The sequence below is a fragment of the Penicillium psychrosexuale genome (genome assembly GCF_028828465.1).
Source record: "Penicillium psychrosexuale strain IBT 29551 chromosome Unknown utg000006l, whole genome shotgun sequence".
NCBI classification, from domain to species: domain Eukaryota; kingdom Fungi; phylum Ascomycota; class Eurotiomycetes; order Eurotiales; family Aspergillaceae; genus Penicillium; species Penicillium psychrosexuale.
This window is the reverse complement of record NW_026643191.1, coordinates 1111235-1126046: the sequence shown is the minus strand read 5'-3', so window position 1 is coordinate 1126046 and position 14812 is coordinate 1111235. Positions and strand designations below refer to the sequence as shown.

General features: G+C 50.4%; 7 protein-coding genes across 7 annotated transcripts; 5 read left to right on the top strand and 2 right to left on the bottom strand.

The window, feature by feature from the left end:
- Window positions 1–754: 754 nt before the first annotated feature.
- Window positions 755–2353, top strand: N7518_010267 (M20 family metallo-hydrolase; the record flags this gene model as incomplete). The annotated part of the gene is made up of 3 exons (XM_057191193.1): window positions 755–978; window positions 1049–1363; window positions 1414–2353. 3 exons carry the CDS (start codon window positions 755–757, stop codon window positions 2351–2353), a joined length of 1479 nt encoding a protein of 492 aa, XP_057037329.1.
- Window positions 2354–2854: 501 nt separating this feature from the next.
- N7518_010266 (40S ribosomal protein eS10) lies at window positions 2855–3741 on the bottom strand (the record flags this gene model as incomplete). The annotated part of the gene is made up of 5 exons (XM_057191192.1): window positions 2855–3121; window positions 3178–3338; window positions 3426–3475; window positions 3531–3565; window positions 3739–3741. 5 exons carry the CDS (start codon window positions 3739–3741, stop codon window positions 2855–2857), a joined length of 516 nt encoding a protein of 171 aa, XP_057037328.1.
- Window positions 3742–3898: 157 nt separating this feature from the next.
- Window positions 3899–4807, top strand: N7518_010265 (telomere maintenance SDE2 family protein; the record flags this gene model as incomplete). The annotated part of the gene is made up of 1 exon (XM_057191191.1): window positions 3899–4807. The coding sequence occupies one exon, from the start codon at window positions 3899–3901 to the stop codon at window positions 4805–4807; it is 909 nt and encodes a 302-aa protein (XP_057037327.1).
- A 286-nt stretch (window positions 4808–5093) lies between these two features.
- N7518_010264 (uncharacterized protein) lies at window positions 5094–7048 on the top strand (the record flags this gene model as incomplete). Its single annotated transcript, XM_057191190.1, has 2 exons — window positions 5094–5553; window positions 5610–7048. 2 exons carry the CDS (start codon window positions 5094–5096, stop codon window positions 7046–7048), a joined length of 1899 nt encoding a protein of 632 aa, XP_057037326.1.
- A 665-nt stretch (window positions 7049–7713) lies between these two features.
- Window positions 7714–9301, top strand: N7518_010263 (pyridoxal phosphate-dependent aminotransferase; the record flags this gene model as incomplete). Its single annotated transcript, XM_057191189.1, has 6 exons — window positions 7714–7938; window positions 8015–8408; window positions 8462–8667; window positions 8723–8802; window positions 8861–9028; window positions 9088–9301. The coding sequence occupies 6 exons, from the start codon at window positions 7714–7716 to the stop codon at window positions 9299–9301; spliced, it is 1287 nt and encodes a 428-aa protein (XP_057037325.1).
- Window positions 9302–9620: 319 nt separating this feature from the next.
- Window positions 9621–13192, bottom strand: N7518_010262 (leucine--tRNA ligase CDC60; the record flags this gene model as incomplete). The annotated part of the gene is made up of 4 exons (XM_057191188.1): window positions 9621–10223; window positions 10275–10473; window positions 10555–13055; window positions 13118–13192. The coding sequence occupies 4 exons, from the start codon at window positions 13190–13192 to the stop codon at window positions 9621–9623; spliced, it is 3378 nt and encodes a 1125-aa protein (XP_057037324.1).
- A 788-nt stretch (window positions 13193–13980) lies between these two features.
- Window positions 13981–14556, top strand: N7518_010261 (mitochondrial 54S ribosomal protein mL61; the record flags this gene model as incomplete). Its single annotated transcript, XM_057191187.1, has 1 exon — window positions 13981–14556. The coding sequence occupies one exon, from the start codon at window positions 13981–13983 to the stop codon at window positions 14554–14556; it is 576 nt and encodes a 191-aa protein (XP_057037323.1).
- Window positions 14557–14812: the final 256 nt, after the last annotated feature.

Here is a 14812-nt window from a genome sequence, read left to right as displayed (position 1 = left end):
CGACGGACGATGCGTGATAGAGTACAGCTCTAGAAAACATCAATTAGAGTCACTGTCTTCGAGAAATCCATGACACTTATCATGTAGTAATTCTTCGATTCTTCTGATGATAAAATGGCAGCATGTGTTGTAGAACATGCCAATATTGCGTCTCATCTCACAATGGACTTGGCCTCGAGAATGCCCAACTGATAGTCAGCATATGAGGATCCAGCCCGGCTCTCGATGAAACTTGGTTGATGACTGATGAATTAGAAGTGGAAATAATTGTGGGAGAGAAGAGAAAGGGAAAAGGAGCGAATGGAGACAGCAAGCATGAGCAAACGAGCGAGACTGGGTTTTGTGCCCACTACGCCGACATTTTTTGTACGCTCTAATCCTTTTCTCTTTGTTTACAACCCAAGAAAACGGATTTACATGCATTGCAGGAATTTATTGCAGGCATAAGCTTCAGGGCAAACTATCATATTCATGTTGGCCTTATGCTGACATGGTCTTCGTCCACCGACTTGACCTCGGTATAGACGAGAGCATGAGCTCAGTCATAACCAATACATCTCATGGTATGTTAATTGATTGACCATGAGAGCAGAGCACTTCCAAGTCTAAGCTGAAACCCGGTGTTGCGGGGGTTGAAGTAAACCGGGGACTATCGCGGGACTGCGGACTTTTGTCCGCCCAACTCCACTTCTTATCAATGACCATACAAAGTACTCCAGACCCTCCAGCTTTCCTTTATAAAGCGATAGTACGCATGGCGCATTCTCTGTTTTTACGAAATCCCCCAAGAAAGTATCTTCAACTTGTTAAGCCTCTCTTTTTGAACCCTGCTCGAACGCTTTCTTCATCACGTATACAAGCTATGTTGACAACAGAGCTCTCCGAGACTCAGGTCTCTGCGCTCAGGGCCAACAAGGAGCGCCTGGCCAATGATCTTCATCATTCGTGTCAATGGGGATCTGGGATCAGATGGGGAGAGTAAGATACAACCATCTTTTCCGAGGTGACTGGAGAATAACCGCTAACAAAAGCCTCGGCGACTTGATAGTGGACCTACAGATACCGGCATGCAGCGCCTGGCGATTTCAGAAGATGACAAGCACGTCCGTGATTGGTTCATCCAGACTATGAAAGATCTCAAGTGCAACGTCACCGTGGACGAGATGGGTAATATCTTTGCTGTTCGTCCTGGTCGGAGAGCGGATGTACCTGCCACATTCATTGGGAGCCACCTCGATACACAACCGACCGGTGGGCGGTACGATGGTATTTTGGGTGTGTTGTCAGGTATCGAAGTCATCAAGACTATGAACGACATGGGTCTAGAAACGGAGGGCGGAGTCGGGGTTGTCGACTGGACCAAGTAAGATCCCACGTTCAACCTGGAAAATGATCATCACTGACCGTGTCCAGCGAGGAGGGCGCCCGATTCCCGATCAGCATGATCTCGAGTGGTGTATGGGCCGAGTGCATCCCATTGGCGCAAGCGCATAATCTCAAAGAAGTCCCAACTGTGGCATCGCTGCCAACAGCGGCATCAGCACCAGAGACTATGAAGAGCGCCCTGCAGAAGATTGGTTACTTGGGTGATGTCCCGTGCTCGTACAAGTCGACGCCGATGGCCGCCCATTTCGAAGTGCACATTGAGCAAGGCCCATACTTGGTGTCGGCAAACCAACGAGTCGGAGTTGTGACAGCTGTGCAGGCCTACAAATGGTTCCGTCTCAACGTCATCGGGCGAGATACACACACAGGAACCACTGCCTTTGAACATCGAGCAGACGCCCTCTATGCATTCGCCCGGATGATGGTGCGCGCACGGGAAGTGGCAGCTTCGAAGGGTTGTCTAGCCAGTGTCGGCATTGTCGAAGCGAAGCCCGGCAGTGTGAACACAGTTCCTGGAGAGGTGAGCTTTAGCTTGGATATCCGTGGGCCTGAGACAGAGCTAGTTGCCGAAGTCGAGAAGGAGCTGCGCGCTGATTTCGACGCTATTGCCGCCGCTGAGGGTGCTGGTATTGGGAAACCTTGTCGCGTTGAGTGGACTCTAGACTTCGACTCACCTGCTATCAAGTTCCATGAAGACTGCATTGAGTGTGTGGAGCAGTCAGCTCAGGCTGTTGTCGCAGATGGTTCCGTTGCGGATACAAAGTCACTTGTTCGGACCATTATGAGTGGTGCTGGCCATGACAGTGTCTTCACTTCCAAGCGTGTCCCAACGAGCATGATTTTTATTCCATGCAAGGATGGTCTCAGTCATCACCCCGAGGAGTTCTCTACTGCCGATGATTGCGCTACTGGAGCATCTGTCATTTTGCAGGCTGTAGTGCGTTATGACCGGAAGAGATTCTTGTAAGGCGGGAGCTCACTTTAACCGAACAGAAACGCCTTGTATATAGTTCAGAACGTTTAAATACATCAGGTATATTAATGCATATTACACTGAGATTAGCCTCGAAATTATCTACTCCGTCGTTGCTCAATCAGTGTGACGTACTTAGAGTGAATGCGTTCTCCAGGAATGCAATAGATCGACTAGTCAAGAGAGCTCGAAGACCTACACTAAGTTCACTAACAGACCAATGTCACTCATGTCATAAATTTAGCAATGAGTAACTATTGACAATCTACATCAATCCACATGGATCTACATAATGAAACCAGTGGAAACATGAATTTCTTCTTTTATTTTGTTTCCTGTATCCCCAAGTCCCAGTGAAGCTGGACCGAGATCTAGGTGCACCGAGTGTAAGGCCCGTTTCGAGAAACCTCTAGTCCGGCAGCCGAATTCGGGTACACCATCAAGACTCTAGATTGACCGAGAAGTGGTTGACAGGACACCAATGCCTCTCAGCATTTACTCCTGGGGAGCAGCACCACGGCCACGGCCGAAGCCACCGCGGAAAGAGGGAGCGAACTCGCCGGGGGCACCGCCCTCCTTTCCACCCTCCTCGCGACGGCGGTAACCGCCCTCACGGGGAGCACGGGGACCACGACGCTCACCGCGCTGCTCCTCACCGCCCATCATGCCGCGGGGGGGAGCGTGGGAACGCTGCTGCTTGATGTGGGTGGCGGGGACAACCTCGGCGGGGAGGTGGAGCCACTCACGGAGGTAGTCCAGACCCTGTTATTCGATTAGTATTCGGACATGTGGGCGTTTTAGATGTGGATGAGTCATACCTCGGGGGTGAGGGTGTAGTAGTAGTACTGCCACGAGAACTGGGTCTTCACAAAGCCGCGGGAGTCCAGGGACTGGAGGGCCTTGATGACATAGAGGTTCTTGGTGTCAATGTCACCGTGCTTGGGAAGGTTGAAGTCCTTCTTGGCCACGAGCACTCCCTCTATAGCTTGGGTTAGTGAATCCGCACATGACTCGAGCGCAATGTCGCAGTGTCGCGGGAACGTCGACGAAGGTTCTCGTTACATACCACGGAAGAGGTACTCGTGGATCTTCTTGCGGTCGTCCTTGGGGATAAGCCTGCGCCATTGTTAGTGAATGTGTCGGGAAGAATCGTAAGAACGAGGATACGTACATTGTCGCGAGTTCCTGTTGCAAGTCGGGGAATCGCTTTGACAACGCCCGAAAATAATGGTTGATTTAAATGATGGATGAAGAGTGGAGCTTCGCTATGAGAAAAGTGCGTCGGTCCGAATTGGGTGTAGGGTTATGACCCTAATCAGCTTGTGGTTCAGGTCACATGATACAACCTTGGAGGTGATATACCATCACGTGAGAGGTACCATGATAGCTGACTAAGAATTCGATTAGTCATCATGGCTGCGGCCATCTCGATCTTATCGCAACATCGTCCATCTTCTAATACAACTATACTTTCTTCCTACAAAACTCTCCAGTCGCACGCTCTTACTATTATATCGTGAAGTGTTTCTGACACACAATATGGCTTCCTCAACTGTCAACGTTCTGTTGTCGTCCTTTCCGGGACTGTCGCTGCCGGCGACACTTTCGTTCACTTTGCCATCGACGGCGAGCACATCAGACCTGGCCGCCAAGATCGCTTCATATCTCCCCTTATCACTCTCTCTTCAGTCTCTCGCCCTTACCACAACAAATAACAAACATCTCACGGCCACCTCCGAGTGTATCCGATCTTTTCTCCCGACCCGTGATGGCGTCTTTACCTCTACACTCCTTCCGCTACGCCTGACTGCCCCCATCCACGGTGGTAAAGGTGGTTTCGGCTCTCAACTGCGTGCCGCTGGTGGCCGCATGTCCAGCAAGCGCAAGCGCAATCAAGGCGATAACAATGGATCCAGTCGCAATCTCGATGGCCGCCGGTTGCGCACTGTCAACGAGGCAAAGGCACTAGCAGAATATCTCGCTGTCAAGCCAGAGATGGACAAGAAAGAAAAAGAGGAGCGTCAACGCCGATGGCAGTCCGTGGTGGAGATGGCTGAAAAGCGCCAAGACGAGTTGAAGAACGGCAGCGGCAGGCAGAAGTTGGATGGACAGTGGATGGAAGACAGGGAGGAAATGAGTGAGAAGACTCGGGAAGCAGTTCTACGGGCTGTCAAGGATGGCCAATGGACAGATAATCTTCGCGACGCACTCCTCGGTGGATCCAGCACCAGCGCCAGCTCCGAGGGCAGTGAGGAGGATGCCTCGTCCAGCGAGGACGAAGAGAGCGAAGAAAATGGAGAATCATCCAATTCTGTTGCTAGGTCGTCTGTGCCTCAGAAGGCTGCACCAAGGAAGTTCATTGGTTTCGATGAGGATGACGAGTTCATGAGTGACTCCGATGACGAGATGGAGGAATCTGGCAAGGGAAAGGGAAAGGCGCGCGCTTGATCTTCTAGCAAACCAAATTTGTCCATGTTTCACGACGGCGTTCTTTTACTGCTCCTTTCAGGGATTATCTGGCGCATCTGTGTTTTAGCGCCTTCTGTGCCAATAATTTTAGTCTCCGACAGGAGTGTTCAATGCAAATTCATTTACTGCCACCAGTATAATAATCCGTAAAATAACTTGTTGCGCCTACTTGTACGGCGGCCCGAACTTACCATGTGCGCTATCGATAGATAACTGTCTCCAAAGAAAAAAGCTCCGCAACTACTCCGCAGTTTCGCACGCCATCATGTCACTCTGCTCTCGAGGCGCAGTGTTCAGAAACCCGAGATTGAATCTGCTGCGTCTGCTCCCAAATAGCATTCCTCGATCTCATGCTCAAAATCCCTTCTCACGCGCTGCGCCACAATCCAAAGGCCTTGCGGACCTCCGCAGGCAATGCCGATGCTTTTCAACAACTCGCCTTCAGCGAGAACAGCCCCTGGCTGAGCCTCAGGCTGGCACCCTAGCCGATTCCCTGCCTTTGTGCTGCCCAGGATGTGGCGCATTCTCCCAAACAGTTGAGGCAAACGAGCCAGGATACTATGGTACATCACGAAAGCAGATTCGGAAACTACTCGCCGTGAGAAAGGAAGCAATTGAATACAAAAATAAACAACCAAATGAGGCTATATCCACTGAGGGAGGTAGCTTAAGCGCACAGCAGAGCGATGCCATCGAGGATGCAGTGCCACCCAAGCCTATTCAAGGTAGGACATCTAGACAATTGCTTAAGGCCGCCATTTTGCTGACTTAAAAAAAAAAGATGGAGCTTTTCCGGATGAAGCTGTCAATCCTGAGAATAACTTTCTTGGGTCTCCGGGTCGAATCACCGAAGTCTGTGATCGTTGCCACGACTTGATACACCACAACAAGGCAGTCTCTTCGCCCAAGCCGACTATTTTGTCTATACGAAACTACCTCGAAGAATCACCGTATCGACACAACCGTGTCTACCATATCATCGATGCTGCAGATTTCCCAATGTCTCTCGTTCCACGGATTCATTGGGCTTTAATGCTGCAGGAGCAACGTTCGCGGAACCGACGATCTACAAACGAGAAATACGAACGCGGAAGAAGACTTCCATCACTCTCATTTATAATTACGCGCTCGGACCTTTTGGCGGCAACGAAAGAGCAGGTAGACTCGAAGATGGATTATATTCGCACAGAGCTCCGCGCAGCTTTGGGAAGATCGGGGAAGGAGGCCCGTTTAGGCAACGTGCACATGATTAGCGCGCATCGTGGGTGGTGGACTAAGGAGGTCAAGGAAGAGATTCGAGAGCATGGTGGCGGCATTTGGGTCGTTGGCAAGGCAAACGTGGGAAAGAGCAGCTTCATTGAAGCGTGTTTCCCCAAGGATTCCAGGAATGTGGAGAAAATCGAAGAGTGGGTTCAACGCCGTGAGGAAAATGAGATTCCCACCTTCCTTAACCCCGACAGCCTTCTGCCCCCTGCACCCCGCGAGGATCTCTATCCTGTGCTCCCAGTCGTGTCTTCTCTTCCAGGCACTACAGTCTCGCCTATCCGCATTCCATTCGGTCGTGGAAAGGGCGAGGTCATCGATTTGCCCGGCCTAGAGCGTGGTCTGTTGGAGGACTTCGTTCAGGATGAACACAAACGTGATTTGATCATGACGAAGCGGATCAAGCCTGAACGTTCGACCATTAAACCCGGCCAGTCTCTTCTGCTTGGTGGTGGTCTTATCCGCATTACCGCTGTGAACCCTCAAGATACTGTCATGTCGGCCAGTTTCCTGCCTCTCGAGTCTCATATCACCAACACACAGAAAGCAATTGATACGCAAGCCGAAGAAATCCCCTACCGAGGAACTGTCATTATGAAAGAAGGAACTGGCAGCACAATTGCCTCGGCGGGTATATTCGACTTAAAGTGGGATACCACCACCTCGAATCTTCCCACCTCGCTAGCCAAAGCTGTAAAGGACAGGGGGATCCCTGTGCCTTCGTTGCCGTATCGTGTGATGTCGGCAGATATTCTGATCGAGGGCTGCGGCTGGATCGAGCTCAGTATACAAATCCGCAGCAAGCGGGACGCTGAAGACGAACCTTCCTATCCGCAGGTCGAGGTTTTCACTCCCAACGGGAAACATATTGGGTGCCGACGTCCGATTGAATGTTGGAACTTTATTGCAGAGAAGAAGAAAATCGACAAGCGCAAACAGCCGCGGACGAGATATTGATTGTTGTTGTTGTGATTTGGGTATATGGACGTGTACATTAGGCCATTTAGCATAGCGGGTCGGCGTTTCTCCTCTCTTATAGATTTGTACAATATTCTTGTTATGCCACCCACTTTGTCTGTGCATAGCCTCATATATCTCCATAGTTATGTGTTAGATACATGCCTTCGATTTAGTGTTGGTCTCAGCTATCATGCTTTTTTATCCCGAAAACACTGCGACAATTGTCATAATGCAATACAACCCAAGACCGAAGTTTGGGCTAGAGCATGATCTACATACTGAGGATGTAGAGGATGTTGTTGAGTCTTATACCCGGGTGGGAAGATACAGACCGCATGAATGGTTCATGCTTGAAGACCTTAGGGATGACCAAGAACGTTGTAAGTTGCCAAATATCAATTATCACATGGAACTAACCAGTTAACGATTCATAGCCCGCAGAATGGTTCTTTTCACAGGTCCTCATATTGTACGTAGTGCTCGTAGGTGGGGGATCAACCTTTCGCCTTCCGACAACATACGACGACTTTATCTCAACTCGCTTATTTATTCTAACAAGATTCTTTTGTAATTGATACATTTGTTTCTGTGCAATTAACTCGTCTTAAAATATACATCACTCCCGAACATTCAACAAATCAGCATTCACGCTCGTCTATCCCATGATGTTATCTTTTCGGGGAAGCGAAAATGCCAGGGAACTGGCCAAGCCCTGGCGCTTTAGTCTAACTCAGACCTATGACCCAATGGAGAACCCGACAGGGCTCATCTCATTTGGCCTGGCGGAGAATGTATCTACAACATATATCCCCACAGCCGGAAACCAAGAGCTAACTTCCAACCAGAGACCAATGAGAGCGGAGATAGCCAGATATATCAACCAAAATGTGCGTATTCTAATTTTCGCTTCATGTCGACATAGTGTCCACTGACTGAAAGAATCCCGCTAAAAACCTCACATAGGTCGTCTTTACACAAGATTCTATCAGCTACCGCCCAAGTGCACCGACAGCTGTAAGATTACCAGCTGCTGCAACAGTTCACTTGAACAATATCCTCAAACCACATGCCCCAATTGATCCCGAGGACATATTAGTGGCAGACTGTCCGACCTCTCTTGGCAGCATGCTGGGACACAGTCTCGCAGAATCCGGGGATGGGATCCTCGTCAGCAGACCTATATACGGCCGCTTTGAGCTCGACTACGGTGTTGAATCTGGCGTTAAAATGGTTTATGCTGACACAAATGTGGAAGAGGCATTCTCTCCTGCTTGTGTGGAAAAATATGAACTGGCTTTCAAGGAATCCTCCAAGAACATTCGAGCTGTTCTGCTCGTCAATCCACATAACCCTGTCGGTGAGTTATATATGCCGCTTGATCCATTGAATGAACTGGTTTGATACCGCCAGGTCGTTGTTACCCAGTTGAGACACTCAAGGCTATCGCCCGATTCTGCAATAAGCACAACCTCCATCTCATCAGTGATGAGGTATACGCTTCATGTGTATTTGATTCTGGTGATCCTGAGGCTGTGCCGTTTACGTCAATCCTCTCGCTGGATCTTACGGGATTGATAGATCTAAACCTGGTCCATGTGTTATATGGTTTCAGCAAGGTAGGCATCGGACAATCTCAATAGAGGCAACCAATTTGACGTGATATCATTATAGGACTTCGCTTCTGGAGGCCTCCACCTTGGGTTCTTAGTGACCAAAAATCGGCAGCTTCGGCAAGCCTGCAGAACAATCCTGTGAGATCTCGACCTAGCACCATGAAAACTAAACAACGTCGAAATTAACTCCATATAGGAGACTGCACGGTGCTTCACAAGCAGCGGTGACTATCGGCACCGCGATTCTAGAAGACCAAGCTTTCGTGGCAAGCTTCACAGCCAAAGCAAGACAGAGGCTCGCCTCAGCCTACCGGTTTACAACCTCGGTTCTCGACAGGGAGGGAATCAACTATGTCAGGGGCGGGTGAGTATACAAAACTCGGAGAAGACATTATTCAAATCCTCATCTAATCCGGTCATCAGAAACGCTGGCTTCTTCGTCTACATCGACGTGTCACCATATCTCCCCCGTGACGATTATCTCACCCCGCGAAACCGGGAATTTGCTCTTGCAGAGAGGCTCGTCGATTCTGGTGTCTTCTTGCACCCCGGGGAAGAGCATTCGAGGGAGATTGGGTGGTTCCGATTGGTTTTCTCACAGGAAGAGGAGATATTGCAGGAAGGCTTTAACAGGTGAGTCATTTGCTTTATTCCTATGTATTGGCTCGGTCGGTTAATTGATGGATTGTTTTGTGATTTATAGATTGCTGAGTGTTTTAAAGTCAAGTGCATGAAGTATTCTCCATGTCACCATCAAGACTTGGAAGATACGGGGAAAGTATGGCATAAAAACGAAGGACAATGCAATCAGAGGTGGTGAATGCTTAGATGTAAAGGAATAGAACTGAAATATTGAGAATGCTATACGCTATATGTTTTATTTGCTTTTGGCAGAAGTCATCAAGCATGATTTTTGAAACTGGAAAATGAGATTGTATTTTTCAAAGCAATGTCGTTTATTCGACGTTGACAAACTGGAATGTAGGAGTTCCTGGCACGGCATTCTCACCGGCCAAGCCCTCCCGCTTCTCACCAGTACCAACAACCTCACCAGTCTTGCCACCCTCATCAACAGCAATGATCTCAATCTCCTTGAAACCGGAGGTGCGCTTCAGACCACCCACCATCTCGGAAAGAACGACGAACTCATCGAAGGGAAGCTTGCGATCGAAGACAGTGGCGGGGGACTCGCCAGCGTTGACCAGACGGCGCTTCAGGTTCTGAACGAAGGGCATGGCCTTCTTCATCTCACCGAACTTGCCAACCTTTGCGCTGAGCTCCTTGTCGTTGAAGGAGAGGTTCAGCGCGTCGAAAGAATCGCGGACCAGGTCAATGTACTTCTCCTGCCAGTTGGGGAACTTCTTGGCAACGAAGATGATAAGCTTCTTGGGCTTGCGTGGGTCGAAGGCAATGTTCTTGCCCTTGGAGAGCTTCTTGGTGAAGTTGCCCTCGGAGCTCATGATGTTGCTTGCGGTACCACGGACGTAGTTCTGAGCGGCGGTCAGCTCGGGGGAGGGCTCTGGCACAGCAGGGAACTGGGCGAAGTGAATAGACTCGGGCTAAAAGGGGTTAGATCAAGGTTGAGCATAAAGTGGGGTAAGGAAACTGACCTTCTTGAGGACCTCGAGCCAGATGTGCTCAGCCCAGTGAGGAGTAATGGGTGCCAGCATCAGAGCCTGCAGCTCAATGTAGCGCATAATGGTATCACGGTGCATACCCACGCCAGCAGCAGTGGAAGCCTCGCGGTAGCTGTCACGGGAGCTAGTGAAGTCATATAGACCGGACTTAAGAGCAAGCTTGAAGTCGGTGCTAGATAAAAGAGTTAGCTATCGATGTCAATGAATTAAATGGAATGCGAAGCAAGAGTGCAAAGCAGTAAAGTCCACTTACTCCTGGTAGTGCTTTTGGGTCTCGCGAACTAGGCTGTTAAGTTCGTTATTGAAAAGCTTGTCAGCGAAAGCATCGGCAGGTCCAGTGCGCAGAGTCTCGTCCTTAGCAATCTCCTCGATCCACTCCTTCAAGGTGTGGAGACGCAGGATGTTGCTGTTGGCAACAGACTCCTCAAAGTTGGCATCTTCAATGCTGTCACCAGCATCGGCAAATGCAATACGGGTAGCATCGGCGCCGAACTTGTCAACGGCATCCTTGAGAGTTAGGAAGTTACCGGTACTCTTACTCATTTTCTCGCCGTTGAGGAGCAAGTGGCCGTTAGCACGGACACCACGGGGCCAGTACTCCTTGGGGAAGAGAGCAATGTGGATGTAGAGGAAGAAGGTCAAGTGGTTCTGGATCAGGTCCTTGCCGGAGACACGGACATCCAGAGGGTACCAGTATTCGAATTCACGGCGCATTTTCTGCAGAGACTCCTTGCTGATTCCACTCTTAGAGATGAGTTCGTCGCTAATCTCCCTTCTTGTGAAGACGTAGTCCCAGACCTCATCGGTCATCTGTTCGGCGGTCACGTTCAGGGAGCCGGTCGTCTTGCCGTATCGGTCACCGTGAAGGAGGTGGGCGATGGTGTAGTAGGCCATATAGACGGTACTGTCACTCAGACTCTCAACCAGGAACTGCTTATCCCATGGCAGCTTAGATCCAAGACCATAGGTTCTGGCACATGCCCAGCGGTTCAGCCAGGAAAGATTCTTCTCGAAACCGTTTTTGCATTCGGCGGAGTAGGTGTTGAGGTTGTTGACAACGTAGTTCAGGGTCTCCTGCTGCCACTCGGCATCATTCTCACCGTAGTTCAGGAACCACTGGCCCAGGTAGGCAACAACACAGTCATCACCACTACGGCTGACAACCTTGCCCATTGGGTCGGCGAAGGGGAAGGCATCACCACTGTCGTAGAGGTCCTTGCGGACCTTGTCCTTAGCCTCACTGACAGGCTCGCCCTTATATTTACCAACTAGCATAGTACCCTTGTAGAAACCTTCCATGTAGGCCAAGTCCTTGGCCTGAGCAAGCTGGGTGACGTCCTTGGGGGAGTTGATCTTCAGCTCCTTGACCAGAGCAGGGGCGGTCAAGCTGCCGTAAGTGGGAGTGTCAATAAGCGGGAATATTTCCAGCTCAGCCCACTCCTTCTGGATGCCGTAGTACTCGGCCTTCTTCGCCAAATCCACCAGGGTGGCGTAATCGTCAGGGCTGTCGGAGGGAACAGAGGTAACAACACCAGTACCCTTGGCTGCCGAAACACTTTCCATGGGCAGGATGCGAATACCCTCGGTGTGGAAAGACAGAGGCGCATTGACTAGTGTTCCGACGAAGGCGGAACCCGGCACCTCAAGAACCAGCGGGAGCTCATCTTGGGTCTTGGGGAACTTATCGCTGAAGAAATGACCCTGGAAGGCCATGTTCCAAGCCGCTCGCTTGGTAACGATAATGTACTCCTTCTCCTTGAGCTTGAAGAGACCGTAGTTGATCTTTGGGCCGACGAAGCAGCTAGTCTGACCGTACATGGTCTCGGGACGCAGGGTAGCAGGAACGAAGTATACCTTCGCGTCATCCTCGATCTTTCCTTTCACGAGCTCTGCAATTTTAGGCGACCACTCCTTGACCTGGAGCTTGATCGCAGAGTATTCCTGAGGACCGATACCCTCACCCTCGGTGCGGTCGTGGTCCATGCAAGGCTGGCCGTCCTTAGGCGAGTAGATGGTGTAACGGTTGCCGTACATGATCTTACCGAGCTCGTGCAGGCGGTTCATCTGCCAACGAACGAAAGCATCGTAGTAGGGGTTAGCGTCGGTGGTGACGAACTGTCGGCGCCAATCGATGCGGGCACCGATGCTGTCGAGATCACGGATGGCAAGAGGAGGGAAGTGTTCGAGCCAGTGGGCAGCGTCGGCAAACTTGTGAATTTCCTCCAGAGGAACGCCAATTGCCAGCATGATCTGGAACTGGTACTTCATCTTCACGGTCTTGGCAGCGGCCTTGCTCTTCTTGCCAGAGAACTTCTCACCTGCCTCGGTCTTGACTTCTTGTGTGGGGGCTGCGAGGAGGTCCTCGGCGGCCTCCGCCTCCTCATTGTATCCTTCGAAACCCTGGCCGAACTTCTTCACCTCGTTGGCAAGCTTATCGGCACAAGCCTTGATAGGCATACCGGTGCAGTGGAAGCCCAGAGGGAAAAGGGATCGCTTGCCCTCCATGCGGGCAAATCCAGCCATGAACTCGACCTTACTAGCAGTAAAGCTGTGTCCGGCGTGCAGAGTACCGTTCATGTAAGGATAGGCCATGGTACCGAAGAACTTGGGGTACTTCTCACGGAGCTCGGCGGGGGTCATGGCACCCTGGGGGGATTCCTCGAATGAGGGCGCATCGACTTCGAAAATCTTGTTCTCCTTCCATTCTGCTTGGTACTTCTTTTCGATTGCGACTAAGGTGTCTCGCTTTTCGGTCTGGCAGGCGGGGTGTTAGTAAATAAAAATCGGGGATGGTGGGGAGGGAGGGGTATAGCCACATTTTCCAATTTGAGGGTGTTCTTTGAGCTGTTGCTCGGATCGAGCTCAGCTGCGGATGCAACTGCGGCGGCCATTTTCCTGATTGTCAGAATTGGCCTATAATTCCCTTGAAGAGCGGAGGGGAGCAAAAGAAGCGCGGGGCGAGATATAAAACTGTTTGCTCAGTTTGCTCAGTTTGTGAGTCAGGTAATACGAGTGTATTGTATTTTACGGCGGATTCCACACTCCAGATGTCGTTTAAAATGCTGCATTGGTGTGTAAAAGAGATGATAATTAAGAGATCTGAGGCAGGATATATATATAAATCTAGTCAAAAGATTAATTTTCATTTTCTATCTGTCTCTAAAGTGAGTTTCGATTAAACGTCTTCTATGTGACCAGATCAATACCATCTATAGATTGATGTCGCACGTGACTATCACGGAGCAACTTCTTCGCCGACAAGCGCATCTGCGATAAATTTCCCCGATCAACAAACTCGCAATTCCGGACCTATATTACCTATTATTGAGCAAGTATCTTGCCAATTAGTCTTTTACTCCCGCCTTATCCCTATACCCACACGTCTCATCGCATTAGGGCCAGTCCCTGTGCGGAACAGCCTTCATCATGGTCAACTTGTTCAAGCGGCTTCGTAGGCTGCAAACTGTATGTATAGCTTCTCTCAGCTCTCCCTACCTGAGCTTCCCGAAGTAACGTGGAATTGATATACTAATATAAAATTGTTTCTGTCAACAGAGAGTAAGCCCGAAACCCCGTTCCTCGAGATCTCCGACCCTGCAACCTCCGAGGCCGAACTCGTGTCTCCCACAGTCTGGCCGATATGCAATCAATCAACTGACTCGTTCTTTCACTGTTCCAGATGCTCGAAACCAAAGTCGGCACAGGTGCAGCCATCTTCCCCAATCTCACCTCCGCATCAAAAGAATTCCCAGCCGTCACCCGACTCCACCTCACATATGCACGCAAGATCGACCAGGGCCACGGAGGCGCGCGGCATTTCTGGCGTAACTGTCTTCCGCGACTGAAATATCACAACCCAGGCGTGCCGATGACTGTGGCACAAACCTCCAACCAGCAAGGTCCCGCAGCATTGACAATTTACTTCGCCGAACGGGTCGGCAGCGCCGCAGCGGCTCTCGCAAACGAAAGAAAGGTCGTCGATGAGCTTGCCCCGGCCCCCGAGGCCAACGAGCAATCGGCTGTTTTGGATATCAAGAACCGCACGTACCAACAAATCTGGGATCGTGTCCAGGCCATGACGGGCGCGAAGGTAGTCCCCGCCACCAGCGAAGACATCGCGCTGGCACAGAAGTTGGCGGAGATCAAGAAGAAATCTGGCCCGGATCGCGAACGTGTCCAGGCTATCCGGCAGGCGAAGAAAGATCAGGAGCGCATGCTCGCTGAGGCTAGAGGCCAGGTGGATAAGCAAGTGTAAGATAGTGCAGTTTTGTTCTAGTGTTGTCTTTGGATTCGGTTGATCCATCCAACTGGTTTCTTCGTCTTGAGAAATCGGCTGTCTGTAGCATAGCATCTTTTTCCCGTTACGACTGTGTACTATTTCTTGGAATATTTTTTTAATGCGCATGTCGCATTCCCTTGTTATTCAGATTGCGTGAACACAGAAGTAGATGGAGGCGCATAGGTATCAAATAGCAATAGCAATAATTGTGGATTCAACACCTCGCAATATC